At 53.2% G+C, this 19518-nt stretch overlaps 1 protein-coding gene across 2 annotated transcripts; it reads right to left on the bottom strand.

Annotated features, from left to right (window-relative positions):
• Positions 1–3391: 3391 nt before the first annotated feature.
• Positions 3392–18892, bottom strand: ISM2 (isthmin 2). Of its 2 annotated transcripts, none has more exons than XM_072338856.1 (6): positions 18356–18892; positions 9469–9729; positions 8761–9112; positions 8232–8372; positions 7348–7425; positions 3392–6909 (listed from the first exon to the last, which is right to left on the bottom strand). In XM_072338856.1, the coding sequence occupies exons 1-6, from the start codon at positions 18488–18490 to the stop codon at positions 6392–6394; spliced, it is 1485 nt and encodes a 494-aa protein (XP_072194957.1). In that variant the 5' UTR covers positions 18491–18892; the 3' UTR covers positions 3392–6391. The 2 variants fall into 2 exon arrangements, with proteins under 2 accessions (XP_072194957.1, XP_072194958.1); XM_072338857.1 differs by having other exon boundaries at positions 7348–7419.
• Positions 18893–19518: the final 626 nt, after the last annotated feature.

Below are 19518 nucleotides of genomic sequence, written 5' to 3'. Positions count from 1 at the left end.
CAGTGGCTGTTGGCTACCACCTGAGGCTGGATGCTGCTTTTGGCAGATGTGTTACTAGCAAGAGCCAAGTGGACCAGGAAAGGCCTAGTAGAGCCCTAATGACCCCAGTACATTTCAGTCCTGAAGATAATATAACTGATAAAAGACTGAAATAATTTAAAGCACCAGTGGTGCCATGAAGTCCTCACAGGTCAAGCTGAGAGTTGAAAATATTCTTCACTAAACTGAAAAGTGATTCAGGAGAAAACGAACAAACATATGCACATTTGACCTTGTTGAATTGCAAAGCTTTGCACTGGGACAGGAACAACCAGTAACATGCACACAGGGGGAAGAGACAGGCTTGGAGCATGTCTGTGAATGACGTTTAAGCTGGGTGGGTTATGGTGAATTCTCAAATGAGCATAGATTTAAATAATGGCAGAAGAGAACAAAGCTGCTCAAGCAGGTCACTGTTTGTAGGCTTTGTGAAGTAAACTTTCCGCAGAGCATTAAGACAGCTCCAGCTCCACAGCTTTGTTCTGAGCCTGCATGCATCAAGCAAGACATGGCTTACATGGAGAAAGTCCAACAGTGGGGAACAAGAGTGAGTGCAGCTTCTGAGGAAGACCTGACAGACAGCATTTGTTTAGTCTGGAGATGAGAAGATAGAGGAGCAAGGCAGGGGAAGAGGGATTGCAGAGATAAAAGTCTGCAAATATGTGAGAGGTAGGAGCAAATAAGGAAATAATATGCTCTCTGCGACCGCTGCAGATAAGATGCACCAGACTTAAAACCTAAAGGATTTAGGTTGGCTGCTAGGAAAATGTGACTCCCTGCAAGAACAGTAAAGCTGAGGAATAACGTGACCTCTCCATCTCTGAAAAGCATTAAGACCAGGAGAGAGAGGGACCCGTTGGTGAGGGATGATTTACTCACACCCCCACAGCGGGGCTATGCAATTTCAGGAGGCTCCATATAAATCCATTATCTGTGATCCACCACTGCAAAGGCCATGATGTCTGGGGGAGACCTTTCTCCTGGCACCTCAAAGACCCCATGGTCGTCCCACCAAGTGCTTGCTCAGCTCCCATAGCCAGTGCCTGCAGGACAGCCCAGCAGGGCCTGCTGGGGATCAGACCACCTGGGGTCCTTGTGTGGGGCCTGGCAAGGCAGAGCTGTGGTCCCTACTGCCAGGCCCCATGCTGGGTGAGGAGAATAGCTGACATACCTTCAAGGATCTGGAACAAAGCAGAGGCCAGGCCACGCCAGCTGGGCTCATCTCCAGCATTTCTGAGGGGCAGCTGGCTGCTGCCTGGCAGGGGAAGGAGGGCGAGAAATTCCTTTCCTGATTGTGAATATGGGGGCCCATCCTCTGCGGCATGATGTGTTGATACAGTGAGGACCCTTTGCAGGCTAGAATGCTTGATTTCTGCCTGGAAGGGTATTTTCCCCATCTCTGGAGGCTCAGGTTTAAGTCAAGGCCCAAGGGCTGTCATCACAACCACGCTTTGCTGTGTTCCAGGCTAAGGCCAGACCTTGTGCCCCAGGCTGCTCCTCTCAGCTGCACGTTAGGTGCCAGAGAAGCAGTGTGGCTGAGCCACACACAAAGCTGCTAAGTTAGGCTGGGACAACTCACCGGGTTGAGAAGCAGTGTGCATAGAGCAGCGGGCAAAAACACAGCTTGAAACTGCTGCAGATTGTGGTCTCAGATGGCATCGCCAGTTCTGGTGCTTCCTTTCCTCACCTGCAGAGCTAGGGCAGTAATTCTTCCTGTTACACCTCCTTTTTCTGTGGGATTTCTATAGGCAGAGATTTGGAGCAAGGCTCAGCATCACAGGGACCTCATCTGAGAAATAAATACATGTTGTATGAGCACTAACTTCTGACTGCAGGGGCAGAGTGACTTTTTGCTGTTCCTCCTGCAGAGCCGAGCTCACCCTGCTACCCCAAGTCAAGCTGCAGGCAGTGGTGTGAAGAAGAGCAATGGGAGCTCGGTGTGACAGAGCACCCTTTGCCTGGTGGGACTGCCTGCAGTCCCCAAACAGGGGCCAGCAATGGCACCAGGCAGCTGTGGAGCAGAGCCACCCACTGCGTCCCAGATAAACTCTGACAGATGAGCAGCCAGAACAAGGCAAAAGAGTAAGAGAAAGGGAGAGAAAACAGCTGGAAATAACAAGAGCTTGCTTGGAAGTGGTCACAATATATGCAGCAAATTAACAGCCACAAAAAACTGCCATTCCCTGGAAAGCTTTGCTAATCCTTCTGCTATCATTAGCTTTTGGCTGTGGAGCTTGCTTGCCAAATCAGTTTTCCAGCTGAGAAGATGTTGGGTTTTCCTCATCTGCTCTCATGCACAACACCTGTTTGACGCAGGGTGCTCCTGTAAGGGCTGAGTGTGGAATAAATCCTGGCATCAGGGCTAAGGCACAGGCAGCGTACCTTCCAGCAGACCCCAATGATATTGTAGGGGATTTCCATCCTTCTGAGCAGAACTTCAATTTCTGTAGCCCTCCCCTGGCATTCCTTTGCCTCCTATTCCATGTTCCTTCCCTTCTTTATTATTGCTGTTAGTTGAACCTCATCAGTATCTTACAGCTCCTTTGTACTCATGGCACAACAGAGAAAGGCTGTGTCACACATAATCCACATGAAGGAACCATGTAGCTGGGGGGGATGGACAAAGCTTGGAAACAACATGAGACCTGAACCTTCTGCACCATCACACAGTTCAAGCCGTCAGGATTCGAACCACAATTACGAAAGCAATCCAAAGTGTCCTGGTTTGCATCCTTCTGCCTTGCCACCTTATGGGAAATGGGGTCAGGAAAATCTGATTCCTCTGAGCATTTGTGATCAACTGGAAACTGCTGTTCACAACATTCAGAAGCATCAGCACACACCTCTGCTGCTGAAATGTGCTCACCACCACCACCACACACACAATAAGAAAGCAAAGCCATGAGGTTCCTGCAGCACAGCAGTGAAGGGACCCAGGGCACTCAGCACTTGTAAGGTGGAATGATACAAAGATGGCAACAGATATTCAAAAGGTTATTTATGGGGAAAAACTCACCGACATGGATGCCTTTGCTGGGAAATGCTGAGGGAATCTCCACCAGGGAGCAAACTCCAAGAGATGCTGCCTTAGTGGTGGTCAGCCCTTAAATGAGGCCTAGAGGAGGTGGAGTCAAGCTCCACCCCTTCCGGGAGCACAGCTACATCACTCTCACCTGTGTTCCCACAGCTGACCCCACACCTGCCTCAGCTGATTAACCAGAGGTTCAGGCTGTGATTACCAATCTCCCATACAGCACTCAATGCAGCATCATCCTGAACAGATGGAACAGAAGGTTCCAACAATGTGTGCTTTGGTCCCAACTGAATGACATCAGCAACACACACGTACATAAAGTGCTTTATTGCAGTGTCAGAATAAAGAATTCTCTATGAAATCTTGTAGAAATAAATTTCATATATATTATATATTAAAAACAACAACAACAACAACAACCCAACACAATGAACTTATGGAGTGGAAGGTAAGAGATTCACCACTTAAATAGCAGTGGGACGGACAGAATCTTTGATGGCATATAAAAATAAACACTTGCTTAATGTCTACTTTTCTTGTGGTGCTCTGCAGAGCCTCCCGGTGTGTAAGGTGCTAGTGCAAGGAAGAAGCATCACTGCTGCATTTCTCCTGTTCCAGTTCATGCCTGTATCCTTCCAACCCACAGGGGCAGACAGGCAGAACAGCCACTTGGCTTTCAATCAGACTTTTGTAGGGGCCTAATGCAACAAACGTTGCTACCTGCCCTTGGGTGGTAAGCACATTTATTGCAGAAATTAGAGTTTCCTTTTTGCAGGGGTTAGACTGGTTGATATCCCCAGCATAAACACAGGAGGGTGCAATGCCTGGGTAACAGTCCTTACTAGGACTGCTGCCTTAGAGACCAGTGAAACAAACTGGCTGAGTTACTGAAAGTCTCTTTCTAGATAACTATTTGCAAAAGTCCCCCTTCCATGCACGGGTCCAGTACTGTCCACCAGGAACATGTGGTTAAGATGTCTTATGGGAATTACAATCTTCTGAAACAGAAGGCAACAAGCTCATTCTCCCACAGCTCAGCACACAATTTATTTGCTTCCAATACTAACTCTTCCATATCTGTCAGTGAGACTCCTTGCACACATCTGAGTCTCCCAGAACCAATATGCCAGATCACTGTCATCCCTTCTGGACCATCTCCTTATGTATTATCTCTTCATGGGAAGTTAGGGAGCAAACAACCGCTTCAGCTAGGGAGCATGTAGTAGTGATGAAAGTTTGCCATAGTCTGAGTCTCCACCCACACCTTTTGGGTGCATCTTTCTCCTCACTCTTTACACAGTGCCTGCCATCTTAAGACTGCACGCCTTTCGGAAAATGGACTGCACCTGCCTATATTTTGATGGCACCTATAACTGGGGTCTGTGGATCTAAGTGTGAAAATACAGCTAAATAATTCAGTAATAACTTCACTAATATTTTTGTATTACCAGCAATGAAGTTCTATCTACCGATGTCTATGGATGCAACATTCCACTAGTAACTGAGGCAAGAGGATCGAGGGATACTCAACTTATATGAGACAGTCCTTGAAAGACTCCCCAAAGAGCTACCTGACTACGGATGTTCACTCATTCTTGGAGAAGGCTCTTGGAATTAGGACAGAACTAGCACAGGATGGCCAACGCAAGGCCAGCCGAACCTAGACAGACATCTTTTGGTCTGACAATGTTCTGCAGAAGAACATGGAGTAACCAGCTGCCCTAGTTGAAATCTCTAGCTCAGAAATGACTCTGGTTTTCTTCCTGTTTGCTTGAATTGCTCTTTTATTTCCTCCGATGCGTAAGGCTTGCTAAATGAAAGTTGAGAACAGTTTCATCCAGTTTCAACTACTGAATGTCCAGAAATCAAGGTGCTCAGCCTAGTTTTCCTGTGGGAAGTTCAGGAGCTCCGGAGCTCCCAAAAACATGATGAGAGAAACTGCCAAGAACCTGCGTAAAACTGAAAAAATGAATAAAAAAGGCAAGACCAGAGTGGCCATGGGGACTGCCAGGATTTGCAGACACCATGTATTGACACTACTAGCATCTTTCTTCCTCATCTGGAAGAATGTTCGCTTGTTCAGCAAAGCAGCAAGCCCTGAGAGTAGCAGGGTGCAACCAGGACATGCTTCTCTGGGTTGTCTCTTAGTGAGGGTCTAGGCAAACACCACCTAGAGAATGCATTCAGAAGGACAAGAGATGAGCAGCAAACTAGAAAGGGCGACACTTCATGCTCCCAGTGGTGACTTGTCCTCATCACCGTGACAAATTTGGCTCATCACTTCTAGCTCCTCTTTCAGTAACAGCACCAAGTGGTGGCTTGGCTGCCGCGGGTAGGAAATGTAGGACTTTCTATGCCGGGCCATATTACACTGGCTTCCAAGCACTGAAGCCTAAAGGGGAGCCACCAAGGATCTGAGTCAGAGCAGGGCTGCTGATGGAATCTGCACAGGTGCAGACAGCTTGCTCTCCCAAGCGCTGAGGCAGAGGCTGCAATGCAGACCTGTGTGGTTCTCCTTCAAAAACTATTTCAAAGGTTTACATCTCTCACACTTTGGCACCAAGTGCCACCTTTAGCAGACAAAACCACAGAGATAAGGTGACCTTGCCACAGAAGCCTATGTGGCCATTCATCCCCCCACCCCATATACACTCACCGATCCACAAAACTTTGTTAAGCCTCCACCTTTTTCTTCCCATTCGTGAATGCAAAAAGCCAAGGAGAGGGGAGGCTCCATTCCACATACAGTGCTGGGACAGCCCTGTCCCTTCAAGAAGGATGATCTCCTCTTGCAGAAGAGGCCAGCATGTGCCAGGGCAGGCACACCAACAGGACCAGGCAGCTCTGCCTGCAGCCAGCCAGCTCCTCAGATGCAGCATGACACCAACAGGAACTGAGGCCACTCTACACTGCAGATGCTCACTCACAGCCTGCATTGCAAGACCCTAGAAAAAGTACAAGGGAGGAGACCCTTTCCCCCTGATACTAGACCCTGCCTCTCATCCCCTGCACCCCAGCTCTGCAATGCCCCAAAATGAGCAGTGTTGGGGGCCTGCCCCAGGTGGCACAGCTGGGGTTACACAGTGACAACCTCCTGCACCCTAGCAAACCTGCTGGGAGCTGAGATGCCCCACTGAGGTGATGAGACCCTGCTCCACTGGGCCCTATGAGGAGCCCGCCAACAGGGCTGGGTCTCAGTCATGCCCCAAGGGAGGGCAGCATGAGGGATGGCTCCAGCCCTCACAGCATGGGTAAGGGCAGGATCTGTCAGCAGCCAGATGCATGGTGGCCCTCTATCTCCTCTCAGCATGGCTGTGGCTAGTATTCCTTGGCCTCCTGCAGCTGGGAGAGGTACTCCTCCTCGGCCGGGTTGTCCGCACACTGCTGCCCATTGTTGGGTGGTCGCACGGCATGGTAACGGCTCCAGTCACCCTTGCAGAGGATCCAGGGCAACATGTCCACCTTGTAGTGCAGCTCTGGGGAGAACTCAGTGCTGATGAGGTTGGGGACGCCGGCACCCTTTCCCCGGGTGATGAGGCGAGTGTGCTCGTCGTAGCAGCAGTGCTGGGCTGCCAGTGTCGTGCTGTCAAGGGAGAGCATGGAGCGCAGGCAGAAGCGTGCTGTTGGCTTGTAGATGTCCAGGCGCTCCTTGGGGCCACTGGCATCTCGCCAGCGGAAGCTCTTGCCCTGTCGCTCGTCCCGCAGGTTGACAGCACTGTAAACAGCCTCCAGCGGGTAGGAACAGGGACAGCTGGGCAGGTCTGTCAGCACCTTGCTGAGGTACTTAGTGAGGAAGTCACTCTTGCAGTTCAGCCACTTCTCACAGCTGTCCACGTCTAGGAGAGAAGGCAGCAAAAGGGTGAGGGCACAAGCACCCCTCCTTGCCCTGCCACTGCTTGTCTGCAGCCTCGCCAGCTCCATCAGGAGACCCCACAACACTTGGCAGAAGCCACCAGGCTCCTTGGAGGGGAAGGTCAGCAGCATCCCGCCATGGCAGAGCTGCAGGAGTGTAGGTTGCAGGCTGGCTTCAACCACTGCAAGCCGTGGAGTAGGATAACTTTCATCGCATCCTATCTGGCTGCGGGAGACACTGGGTGTCCCAGCATTGCTGACAATACAGCATAGCTAAGCCTGCACATGGCAATGAAAGGAGCAAGGCTTGGACACCAGACCAGGGAGCCTTTGGGACAGCCCTCCCCACCAGCTGCATCTTCCCACAGGGTTTTGTACAAAAGCAACTAGGCCCCCAGCATGAGGATGAGACAGAAGCTGACCTGAGTTGAACAGCTCTGTGGTGTTGTCGCTTCTGAAAGGAGTCTCTTCTGTAGGGAAGACTATTTCTCCCTCTGCTCCTTGAGAAGGGGAAAAAAAACAACAAAGAATCACAGAATGGCTTAGATTGGAGGAGACTTTAAAGATCATCTAGTTCTAACCCCCTGCTGTGGGCAGGGTAGCCATCCACTAGATCAGGCTGCCCAGGATCCCATCCAACCTCGCCTTGAACATCTCCAGAGATGGAGCTTCCAGAAAAGGATGACAGGATTTTTTTCCTCCCAAAGGGCACCTCTCCCTCCACTGCTTTGGTGACATGGCCCTGTGCCTGTAGGAGAAAGACATGCAGGACGAACTGGCCTCAAGGGCTGAGGCACAGGGACCATACAAATCTCAGTGCACGGACCTGGCTCTCTGTAAACCTCGGGACTGGATTTCAGGCTCCCTGTGAGACAGGTGTGAGGAGTTACACAGGGAGCTGGGATCTCAATCCACCATCCCTGCACTTTACACAACTATCTGTGGCACCATGAGGCTGCACCAGAGTTTCTTTGTGGAAACAAGCACCCATATCCATTATGAAAGATCACATCCAACTTGAACCACGAGCAGCCCTGTGGATAAGAGGGACTTGGTGCTTGAATCTTCAGAGGGCAGCCAAAACTGGGGCCTGCGCATGGATTTTGGGAACAAGGGTCCCCCTGCTGACCTGACTGCAAGGAGTGTCCCTGCTTTGAGAGCAGCCTGCTCCCTGTGCCCTTTTCCCTCCCTCCACATGTTGGTAGCAGGCCCAGCCTGCCCAGCAGCAGCAGTGGGGGGACCAGCCTGTGTTGGGGCACAACAGTGCTCCAACAGTGCTTGAACACCAGGATGGCCGAAGGCTCACCAGGACAGCGTGGCAGGTCACAGGTTCTTGACTCTGTTGCTGTGCAGGCATAGCCACAGGACCGGGTCCTCTTCTGGTTGCCACTGCCACAAGTGATGCTGCAAGGGGACCAAGGGCTCCATTCCTCCTCATCTTCATAGTCTGCATGTGGCACAGGACAGGCAGAGATGGATGAACCTTACAGAAAGCCTCAGCAGGAAGGAGCCAGCAGCCACCCCAGATATTCCTCAGCTCCACCCTGTTCCTGAGATGCCATTTACAGGGACACAGGGCCACCTGCAGTGTCTAGACACGCGATGCCCAGAGCAAACCCCGCCCTCACTGGCAGCCCTCAAGCAAAAGCTCTCATTCTCACAGCTTTGCTTATGGCCACAGAGACCCAGCCAAGTATCACTGCCCACTCCCAACCTCCCTGGTGCTCAGGGTCCCCTGTGCACGGGTGTTCACACTACAGTGAGACAGGGCTGTGTGTGGGCTGGGCAGGGGAGGACAGTGCTGGTCTGCAGTGACCACGCTCAAGAGGACTTACCATAATTATATTTTTCCTTAAAGATCCAGTTCTTCTGACTGGGCCACCGCTGCTCCCAGTCATCTCCTACTCCACTGAGCATGGACTCCTCCTCCTCATATTCCGCAGTGTAATCTTCTTCCTCTTCTTCATCCTCATCCTCCTCATCTTCCTCTTCCTCCCTGTCCTCTACATCCATATTGTCATCCTCCTCTTCCTCCTCTTCCTGGTCAGTGTATTCCCAGAAAAGAGGCCAGAAGAGGTCTTTGTGGGACAACCACTCAGAGGATGTCAAGGACCAGTCATTGCTTGTTTCCTTTAACAAGTCCATCTCCATCTCAGCCTGAGGATCATCCACCACTTCAATGGTTACCTGGAAGCCAGATACAAGGCAGAGTGGTGAGTTAGGGCATGGCTGATGGCCTGGCTGTGGGATGTCCTCTGGCATAAGGACCACCTGAGGCCATAGTTGCTTCGGTCTACAGGACTATGAGCACAAGAGATCTCACCATTTGGAGGGACTATGCAGGATCAGAGTGAAAGGCACTGTTTGTGGCAACACTGCAGGCTGGCCAATGGAGCCCATCAGAAGCCGAGGTGCTATTTGCATCTGAGAGAGTTGCCAAGATACCAAGACACACAACCACATAAAGCCATAGAAAGCTGCTCTTGAAAGTTTTTCTGTTAGGGAATCACTCAACCTGCATCCCATCCAGCCCCTTGTCTCACCTGAATGTTGGGATTCTGGGCGCTCAGGTCAACGTTGGCCAGCCCTGGCAAGCTCTGCAGGTCCAGCACAAAGGGCACGCTTTCCTCCTGGCCAGCACCACTGGGCTGGGGCTGCACTGGGCTCCTCACTGTTTGCTGAGTGGCCCCGCGACGCCGGTGCCGCCTTGGGCCTGCCTGCCCACTGCGCCGAAGGCCTCGTGCCCTGCCTGATGGTGGAAGCTCCTCATCCCCGGCTGCGCGGGGGTCTGATGAGGCAGAGACCTGCAGGGGGAAGAGGCAGTGAGGATGGCCTCTCGCTCACCCAGCCATCTCCTGAGGGTGGCTGCTGCCCAGTGAAGCAGGATCTGCTCTTCTGTGCTGAACAGCTCCCCTGCCTCATCTCACTGCAGCATGGAGCAGAACAATGATTAACAATTAATTAACACCAAGAGGCCTGTGCTGTGCTGGGACCTCACTGCACTCAGGCAGCCTACAGGCCTGCTCAGGCTGTGCTCCTGTCCCATCAATCACCCTCTCTTAGCATGTCTCCGCTGTCCCAGTCTCATTGTCACCTGCCTTTCCACTCTGTTCTCCCTTTCGGGCTGTTTCCTGGTTCCTGGCAATGGGTAACAGCAACTGTCGCTCATGAGCACACAGCTGCCAGAGCTCACGTGAGGGGATTTATAACAAGATTTCTCACCTAGAGAAATCACTCTGTGCATCAGTACTAGTGCAGATGACTTAAAACTAAACCCATGTTGCTTTAAGTAAGTGAGATTTAAGATGCTGCCCCAAAGACTATTGCAAGGAGGAAACAGAACTGTTGATATAACCAAACTGCTTTTATTTCCTTGGGAAGAATGCCCAGCCAAATACAACAAAGCAAACGACTTGTATGTAGTGCCAGTGACTGTCGCTGCCACTTCAGTGACACACAGAACCCTGCCGCCCAGCCCCAAGTGGCCTGACAGGAGTGGGCAGGGACACTTGGTTGCTGCACAGCCAGGCTGGCCCTGCATCCCCACAGCCCTCACCTCGACACCAGCATGGAAGGGTGTGAATCAGAGGGATGAAATTGGAGATGGGAACAAATGGCAAAGCCCTATCGTGGCATGGGTTTCTCTGGGAATTTCCCTGGGGTCCTGCAGCTCCATACTGGGTGCAGAGGTGCCCAAAGCCCTGGCAGCTCTGCCAGCGGCATCTATTTTTGGCTGCCTGGCTGAAACCTCCTTTTGTTCCCAAGCTCTCGGCTCTCCGCACCAGTCCAGACGAGAGTGGCGGGATTAACCAAGAGAGCGGCGTGCCCCTCCCCATGGGGGATGCAGAGAGGCATTTCTACCTGCAATTAGAGCCAGATGGTTTGGAGAAGGACTCCCCTCCCTTTCATCCTGATCACTGGAGCACTTCAAAGGCAGCTGGAGCCCGGCCAGGCTCTCATGAGCACACACAGCCTGTCCCCAGTCCTGTGCCCGCACATCAAAGCCCGCATCCCCCTCCCCATCCCCGGGGGAGGGAAAAGAGCAGCGGGGACACTGCTGGTCCCTTGGCTGCTGACCAGAGCGGGCCGGGTGCAGGGAAGAGCCTGTGACAGACTTCACCAGATGGATCCAGAAGAGCAACCTTGCTGCCCCTCCTGGAGGCCTCCAGCCCCTTCCAGTGAGACGAGGAAGGCTGGCCATGGCCTCGTGTGCTTGGCAAGCACTGGCCACAAAGCACTGCCTGCAGCACCAGGCCTGCTCCCAGCTGTGTGTGCTGAATGCAGCCCCTGGGACTGCACAGCCAGCAACACTGAGTCGCTGGCGCTCGTGCATAATTTGCAACAAACTTAACAGGGCTGGGTAAGCTCCTTTCACAGAGGACCCAAATGTAATACATGTGGAAAGGAAGGTCTCTAGCAATGAGATCTGAACTCACCCAAGGACATCACAGCGGCTGAGCCAGGAGCAGACTCCAAGTCTCCAAACTTACACCCAGTGCCTAATTCAGATTTTACGCCCAAACAAGCTCAAGAAATTCAGAGTACTGTTCCCACAGGGAAAATGTAGAAGTGTCACAGAAAAGCAGGCTGGGGGAGTGTTACTGTGCAGACAGAGCTCCCTCTGCTCCCATATCATATGGGGACACAAAGGCACCTGCAGGTGTCTGCCTGTGTGGCCCCCACAGGTGACTCATGAAAAAGACGACCTTGCCTGTTTGCAGCTAAAACAATCCTGTTTACAGAGCCTTTGCGTGGGATTTGTGCATGAGGTCATATCCAACTTGTCCTCTCTAGCCCAAACCTGGCCATCAGTAAAATGCAGCAAACCCAGCTGTCGGCAGCTCCCATCTCCTACCATCAAGAGAGCAAGTTTGCCACCATGCATCAGAAATGGAGAGCACAGTGCCTGGAAATCACCAGTGTCTCCTGGCCGTTGCCCAGCTCTAGCCTTCCTCAGTGACCAGCTTGTAGTAGCAAAGGAAAAACCAAACCAGGAACTGCCACAGCCCAGCTCCAGCTCCTCCCTTGTCCGCATGACGCAGTGATGTCTCACCTGGCTGGGAAAGAAACAGCATGTGGTTCCATTTCTAAACACCATGCTTAGGCTGAAGGCTATAAAAACCAAGAGGCAGGATCACATTTGCCTTCCTACCAGCCCAGGAGCTCTTCTCAAGTAATCCCAGCTCTCCCATGTTTAGGGTGACCTGAACACCTCGGGGCACAAACTCAGCATAGACATCAGGAAGTGAAAGGAACCTGTCAGCAATTCAACCCAGTGCCATGTGCATCTTGATCCTAACAGGGGTGACAGGGTATATGGAAAAGGTGTGGGGAAAGGCCAAACGTTTTTAACAGAGATTAAAAGCTGATATGTATCCATTTCTAGTCCAAAGACCAATACTGAAGTTGCTTGGAAATCTGAATATGATGAAGAGAACAGCCTCAAAACTGTTCCAAGAGACAGAAAGATTTTTCCAGTGAAAGACTTGTACAATTCATTTGTTGGGTTAAAAAGATAGAGCAATCACTTGATTTCCTGGTTCCTTAAGGAAACAACCCATCAGGCACCAGGGACTCTAATCCAGAACAGAAACACATAATAGGAACCAATGTTTGTGAGTCAAAGCCAGACAAATTTAGCTGAAAAATAAGGGTCATGTTTTGATGCTGTAGGTGACCAACCACAGGAACAAGCTAACAAGGAAAGAGGCAGTACCTCTTGTGACAGCCCAACACAAAGTACTGGCTCAAACACACACAAAGCATCTGTGTTGGGAAGAAACTCAGCAACCTGACTGTTTCTTCTGGTCTAAAAACCTGCAACATGGCTATAAACTCTGAGTCTCTGAACTAAATCCGTGTTAAAAAAGCAATTTAAAACCTGAAAGCATCATAAGATCAGTCCTTGGGCTAGGCTGTCCTAGGACAAAACTTTGCTGCTACCCATATCACCAATACGTGTCCCCCCCAACAGCATCTCCATAGGTGCCGAAAGCTTCCAGAGCTCTTCATATGAACTCAGTGGCAGCACTCCTTGGACCTCTGCTGAGCAGAGCTGGTCTTCATTACCAGGATAAACCCAAGCCAAGAACACTCCAGTCAGCTCCCAGGGGGCAAAACACCGATGGAACCTGTGCATTGGCACTTGGAGGATGCTATTTCTGCCTGCCCCTATCCCAAGCTGGTCAGTGGGAACATAAACTCATCTAGTTTGAAGTCTGTGCAAGTGAGAGTCAGATGAGAGGCAACATTCAGGTTATGCATGGGGGTCATTAATAATGCAGTAAAGAAAATGAGACATTTGCTAAAAGCTGGCATGGCACTGTTAGAAGGAATGGGTTTCTTTTCTGTTGCTTAATCATTACTGACTGCGTTGTTTCCTTTACACAGTTTTACCACGTTATACTGAAATAAGAATGCACCAGAAGAAGCATTAATCTTTTCCCGAACAGAGCCGAGTCTACACAAGCATCTTCCTACTCTTTCCTCCCTATGACTTCATTCACCTTCTGCTTTGTGGCAAACCCGACTGCTCACAAACCCGCAAAGTACCAAACAGGGACCAGAATTTTCCTTTTTGACAGGAGAGCTCCTGAAGATCACACACCTTCAGCTCCCGCATTCCTTCCATTCTGGCTACGTTCCTGCCTGCACAGAGGCTGTGACGCAAGTAAAAGACGGGACCAAGATCTTGCAACTGCTCTACTCACGTGTCTGTCCAAGGATCAACTCATGTGAGTTGATTTATTCGTTCTGTTTTGGTGAATAATGACACAAGCAGCTCCCTTTATGTTCTGGGAGAGCTCCATAAGTGCTCGTGGAACAGATGAGGTGCTTGGTTATCACTCTGGAGTGGGAAGATCTTGTTTTTAATGGACCAGTAGGAGCTGGCAGCAAACAGAGCCAAGCAGACAACTATTACACCCCCATGTCCATAATATTCACAGTTATCAAAATACTTCAGATCATAAGGAAACACTCTCATTCTAAATGGCCATGGCCCAGTTGTCCCTAGGAGGGAGCTGCAGGAGGCAGCATCAAAGGCTGCCTCACGTCCCCCATTTATTGTCACAACTGTGGCAACTGCAATCTCAGAACTCTTCCAAGGTCTGGGACTATACTGTCTCTGATGCAGAGCCAGACCCAGCAGGGCAGACACAGAAACATGGCTGTGGGGAGCCAGGACAGCATGTGGCTGTGTGCAGGACCAAATGGGGCCAGCAGGATGTCCAGCTGGCACAGCCAAGGTGTCCCTGCAGTATCTGAAGCCTCGAGCCTTCCTTGCATCGAGGGACTGAGCTCACAGGCCAGCCCTGGCAGGCCATACTGCAGGCGGGGGCACCTCAACCAGAAGGTCCCCCCAGATCCTGCAGCCGCCCAGCTGGCTGGATGCCGGACAGAGCGCAGCAGTGGGAGTGGGACCAGGGCCTCTCAGGGACCACGCAGAGAGGGGGACAGACAGAGCCACAGAGCCATACCCTCTGGTCCTCTCAGGTAAACCCCTTGCTTGGGCACATGTTTTCTGTTAACATAGCTGAGCCGTAATACACATAAGCTCTTAATGTATCTGACTGAGTTGCCATTAACTTGTTGCAGCTCTAAAACCCACGTGCTCCAGTATCCATTAACTTGTTCTACCTAATGACATACATTTGTCAGCCTGGGTACTGCAGCCCTCTGCCCACTCCAGCTGCTGCCTCTTCCACCACTGCAACTCGGGCAGAACCCAGAGACCAAAACCCCCAAACAGAGCAGAGCAAATGTCCCCGTCCCTCCTCCCCACAGCCGATGCAATGCAATGCAGTTCCTGACAAGTAGCCTGGAGTTCCTTTCCCAGGAAGAGAATGGCCCTGCGTAATGATGGCTGCCACAGCTCAGGACATATTCCTGGCCCAGCTGGGAGCACCAGGGTTCAGCAAAAGCAGCAGTAACCTGGAGGAATTTACATTGTTTTGTTCCCTTTGAAGCCATGTCCTTCCCTGGGAGACAAATGCAATCCACAGCCAAGAGCTACACAGGGCTGCTGGGCAGGTGGGTCACCACCATCTCAGTGTCTTCATCTCTGAGGTTCGGAACAGCTCCTCAGGTCGACCCATCCTGCTGCACAGGGGAGGGACAGAAGCCGAGCAGCCAATACGCACCGTGCTGGCCAACTTTTACAGCTGGCCACGTAAAAGCATCTGACACCCTAACGAATGTTTCCCTCAAACATGTTCTATTAATAAAGACGTCCTCGCACTTTTACAAACCTCTGTCTGAAATGGAAGCTTTTTTACACAGAAGCTTTGCTGCCTGCCCTGCCTCTTGGCTTTGGTGTTTTCATTGAGCACCAAGACCACAGCTGCCACGTGCTTGGGAACACCGAGCGACCCAGCCTGCTTCACCCTGCCCACGGGGAAGTGCCAGGTGGGCGGTCTGGGAATTATCCTGAGTAGAAAAACATTTCCTGATTCCATGGAAAGCAAAAGGCTCCTTCCTCCACTCCCCGGCCCTAAGGCGCCAGCTTGAAATCCTAGGCGCATGCCCTACACCAGCTTGCTCACATGTCACAGCTGGGATGGAGGGGAGTGAGGCTGGAGGCACAACTGCCATCACCAGTCCTTAAGGTGTGCAGGAGCCCAGCTCCATCCCCAGCACTCAGCCCCAGCTCCAGCTGCTGGGGGGCAGCAGGGACTTTTGGTTCAGGCCAGCAGGAGCGGAGGAGATGGGGGTGCTCTCCAGGAACGGCTGCTGTGCCAGGGCAGGCAGGGCGGTGATCCGCTGAGGGGTTGCACCTAATCCCTTCCCCTCCATGTGCCTTTTGCAGGAACCCCTTTGATTCTGGCCGTGGGGCCGCACAGCCCCGCCTGCACAGAGAGAAGGAAGGAGCCCCCGGTGGCGCAGCTCCCTTGCACCCAGCTCCCATTGTTTGTGCCCGACTCAGCCCCGGGGCGGGAGGGTTTTCAACTGTGTTGACTAAGATAATTTGGCACTTCTCAAAAGGAAATTTGCTACAAAGGGTAAAGTACCTCCCCGCGCACAAAGAGTCCCTTTCAGGGCGGAAGGATGCTTCAGTGCACGTTTTGTGCCCGCAAATCCGACCTCCGCCAAGGATAAAGCCAGGGACAAGAACGCTTAATTGCTGAAGAAATGAAAAGGTAAAAAGCACATCCGCAGGCACTGACTGCCACTGATGCAGCCGGGCTGTCCTCGCAGTGACAGCTGCGAGGCTCCAAGGCTGCGGTGCCACCCAGACCCCTCCTGTCCCTGCAGTGTCCCAATGCAGTGTGCCTGCACTGCCAGGTGCTGAGGGACCTGGCCCACGGCCCTGCAGCTCCAGTCCAGCCACTTCCTTCCAGCACAGCCGACCCACCTGGCTTGGGACGCCTTCCCTCTACTTGCAGCGCCAGGCACCCCCTCCCGATGCCACACTTAATTCCATGTGCTCCTCCAGCCTGGGCTCCCAGCTGCTTGTGATATTGATCAGAACTGCCACAACGACTTTATTCAGCAAGCAGAACATCTCAGAGCAACTTTCATTCCAAACTGTTTCCCTCTGCTTCTCTCACTGCTGGACGCGACCGGTAAACACCAAGCACGGTTCTTGTTTCCTTACTTTCACGGACTAAGTTACACCAGGAGCTTCACAAGCCCATGATCTACAGCCAGCACAGCCCTTACGCTGTTTGGCATTTCTTCTGTTAGCACCTTTTACCTCTCATTGGAACAGCTTTGCTTGCGGCCTCTGACAGGGGCACTCCAACAGCACACTCCTGGATCTCATGGCACGGCCGCACTGCAGGAGACACTGCCAGCACAGTGCTGGTGCTGCTGCTGTTACGGGTGCTCTGTGCACAGCTACACGCAGTGGCTGTATCACTGTATCACTTTGCTCACTTCTAAAGCTTGCTTTCCCCTTGTGTTGGAGCATCGCTCATTTCATGCTTCCTAGAAGAGCACTGGAACTGATTTGTATCAGTCGGAAAGAATCCAAACATCCACCAACAATGCTCAAAGCCAATATTTTGGAATCCAGGGAGTTTATCAAAACATATTTTGCATTTAAACCCCCTGACTTCAGAAACAAACAAGGCATTAAGCAAAGTGACGAGCTGTCCCCACAGGGACACGAGCTCTTCTGAGCACTCTGTTACCCAAACCTGGACTGTTACACGTGAGCTGGGGACACCACAGTGAGCTGCTGCAGAGCCGCCCATGTCCGGCTGCAAGGCAGACAGCCTGCAGGAGAAATCCCTGCTGTTCGATTCATGCTGCTTTGGAGCCCACGCACCTCCTGAAGCACGGCCAAAGAGCCGGCAATCGGGAGATGTCTTCTCTTGTTAGATTTTCAGGCACAGTTTGTAAGAAAGCATTCTCTCTTCTCAACTGCTAAAGAGATTGAATATAAAAGATTCCCACCACATCTGTAGCTTATGCTGGACTCAGAGCAATTGGGGCAAAGCTTTCCTGCACAGTATCACAGTGCAGAGAAAGCAAATGCAAGTGCTCATTTGCAAGGGCTGAAGAGAGGCACCCTTGCTGGGGTGCAGGACCTGGGACACACCAACGAGGCTGCACCAGTAAAGCATGCTTTGCTTGTTCTTCCTGCAACTAAAAGACTCTCTAGCTCAAAAACGTGACAACGGCCTTCTGATTTTTCTACATCGCTTTAGTACAGAAGGGCGACTCGGGCTCAGCAGAGATTATAAAAAATCCCATTTAAATTTAAACGGAGAAAAAAATGTTTGCTTTATTTAAAGGCGTTTAATTAGAATAAGTCATCGCTCAGTAACTGTTCAATGGCTGTGGCTGTCCATCTGCCCCACTCCATCACTTCTGTTTTTCTCCTGCGGGCCCCTCTGTCCTGCCCACATCTGCAGGGCATTACCCACAGTGTAACCAATACTCCAGATGTGGCGGCCCCGCTGCCATAGAGACCGGACCTATCGGCTCTGCAACACGAACCATCTGTGCCTATGACCCAAAATCACTCCGGCTTTCCTTAACCACCGCACTACAGCGCTCGTGCTGTCTGCCGCGGCTCAGACCGGGCACGACCGCTCTCAGTTCATCACGGAATCATCACAGAACCGTCTGAGTTGGAAGGGACTCCGAAAGGTCACCCGGCTCAACTCCCCAGCGATGAACGCTTTTCCCCACGTGCACGAGGAACGGAGCACTCCCTCTCAAAACGCAGCCCTCGCACATTAGATCCTGGGCACAGCGCTTCCCATTCACGACCATCGCGCGCCGTACCTGAGAGCCGCGCTGCTCGCATTACGCCGCCGCGACGCGGGATACCCGCGAGCAGCCGCCGGTAGCAGCGGCTCTCCCCCGCTGCCTCCCGAACTCGCTGCCGGGAGGGACCGGCAGAGCCGCAGCACCGCGTGCCGGGCCGGGCTCCCCGCTTCCCACCTGGGCCCCCGGAGCCCGCCCGTCAGCCCCGCTCACCTCGGCCAGCTTGGAGCTCCTCTCCCTGGGCCCGCCGCGCTGCCTGCTGACGGGCAGCCCCCGCACGGCGGCCACGAGCGCTGTCAGGAGGACGAAGCCGAGGACGAGCACCACCCTCCCGCCCGGCAGCGGCATCGCTCCGTGACTGCCCAGCGCCGGGCACGGCGGCCCTCGGAGGGAGCGGGGAAATCAACCGGGAGGGAAACAAAACCGAAAAACAAAAAAAGAAAAGAAAAAAATAAAACCAAAAAAAGGGCAGAAAAAAAGAAAAAAAAAGAAAAAAAGAAAAAAAAAAAAGCAGAAGTGCAGCCGGGTCACGCCGGGCTCCGCCGCCGCCAGGTTCGCCTCCCGGTGCCGCCGATGCTGAAGGGCAACTCCGAGAGCTCCGCAAGTGCGTGCGGGAGGGGGGGAGGAGAGGGCTTCGCCTCCCCACCCCCTCCGGGCCCGCGGCACTCTGATTTCTTCCTCTTCTCCTCCTCCCCCACCGGAGTCACTCCCCGGGGCCGCCGCTTCTCTGGCGACGCCGCACGCCGCAGCACCGCCGCGGGACGGCTCCGGGCCGGGCCCCGCCGCGCCTCCGCCCCGCTCGGGGGCGCCGGGCGCCCCCCGGGCCGCTCCCCCCCCTCGCTCCCTTCGAGCGCGGCCCCCTCCGGGGCTCCGCTGGCCGCTCCTCCCCTCCTCCCGGCGGCGGCATGGCCGCGGGGCCGCCGACGGGCTCTTTTCCCGGCGCTGCCTCGCCGCCGGGCCCCGGCCCGGGGCCTCTTTGTTCCGAGGCGCTCCCCGCCGCCGGCTCGCCTCCTCGGCGCCGGCCCCGCGGCACCGGGCCCTGCCCCGCCGGGGGAGCCCCCGCACGGCGGCTGGGGCGGCCGCGGGTCGACGGGGCCCGGCCCGGCAGCGTGACGCGAGGAGGGGCGCGGCGCGGCCGCAGTGAGCGCGGGAGCGGCGCCGGGCGGAGGGGCGGGAGCGGCGCGGAGGGGGGCCCGGAGCCTCCGCCGCCCTCGGGAAGGGATCCTGCGCGGGAACGGAGGCTGCGAACGGCGCCGCTCCCTCCGAGCGCCCGGCTCAGGCGGCCCTGCAGCCCGCAGTAAGGAAGAGCACAGCAGAGCTTTTCTTTTGAAACTCTTTATTATGCAGAACATAGAATATAGTTCAATGGAGTTTTC

Source organism: Excalfactoria chinensis, chromosome 5 (assembly GCF_039878825.1).
Source record: "Excalfactoria chinensis isolate bCotChi1 chromosome 5, bCotChi1.hap2, whole genome shotgun sequence".
NCBI lineage: Eukaryota > Metazoa > Chordata > Aves > Galliformes > Phasianidae > Excalfactoria > Excalfactoria chinensis.
Note: the sequence above shows the minus strand (reverse complement) of the source record. Positions and strands in the feature narration are given on the sequence as shown.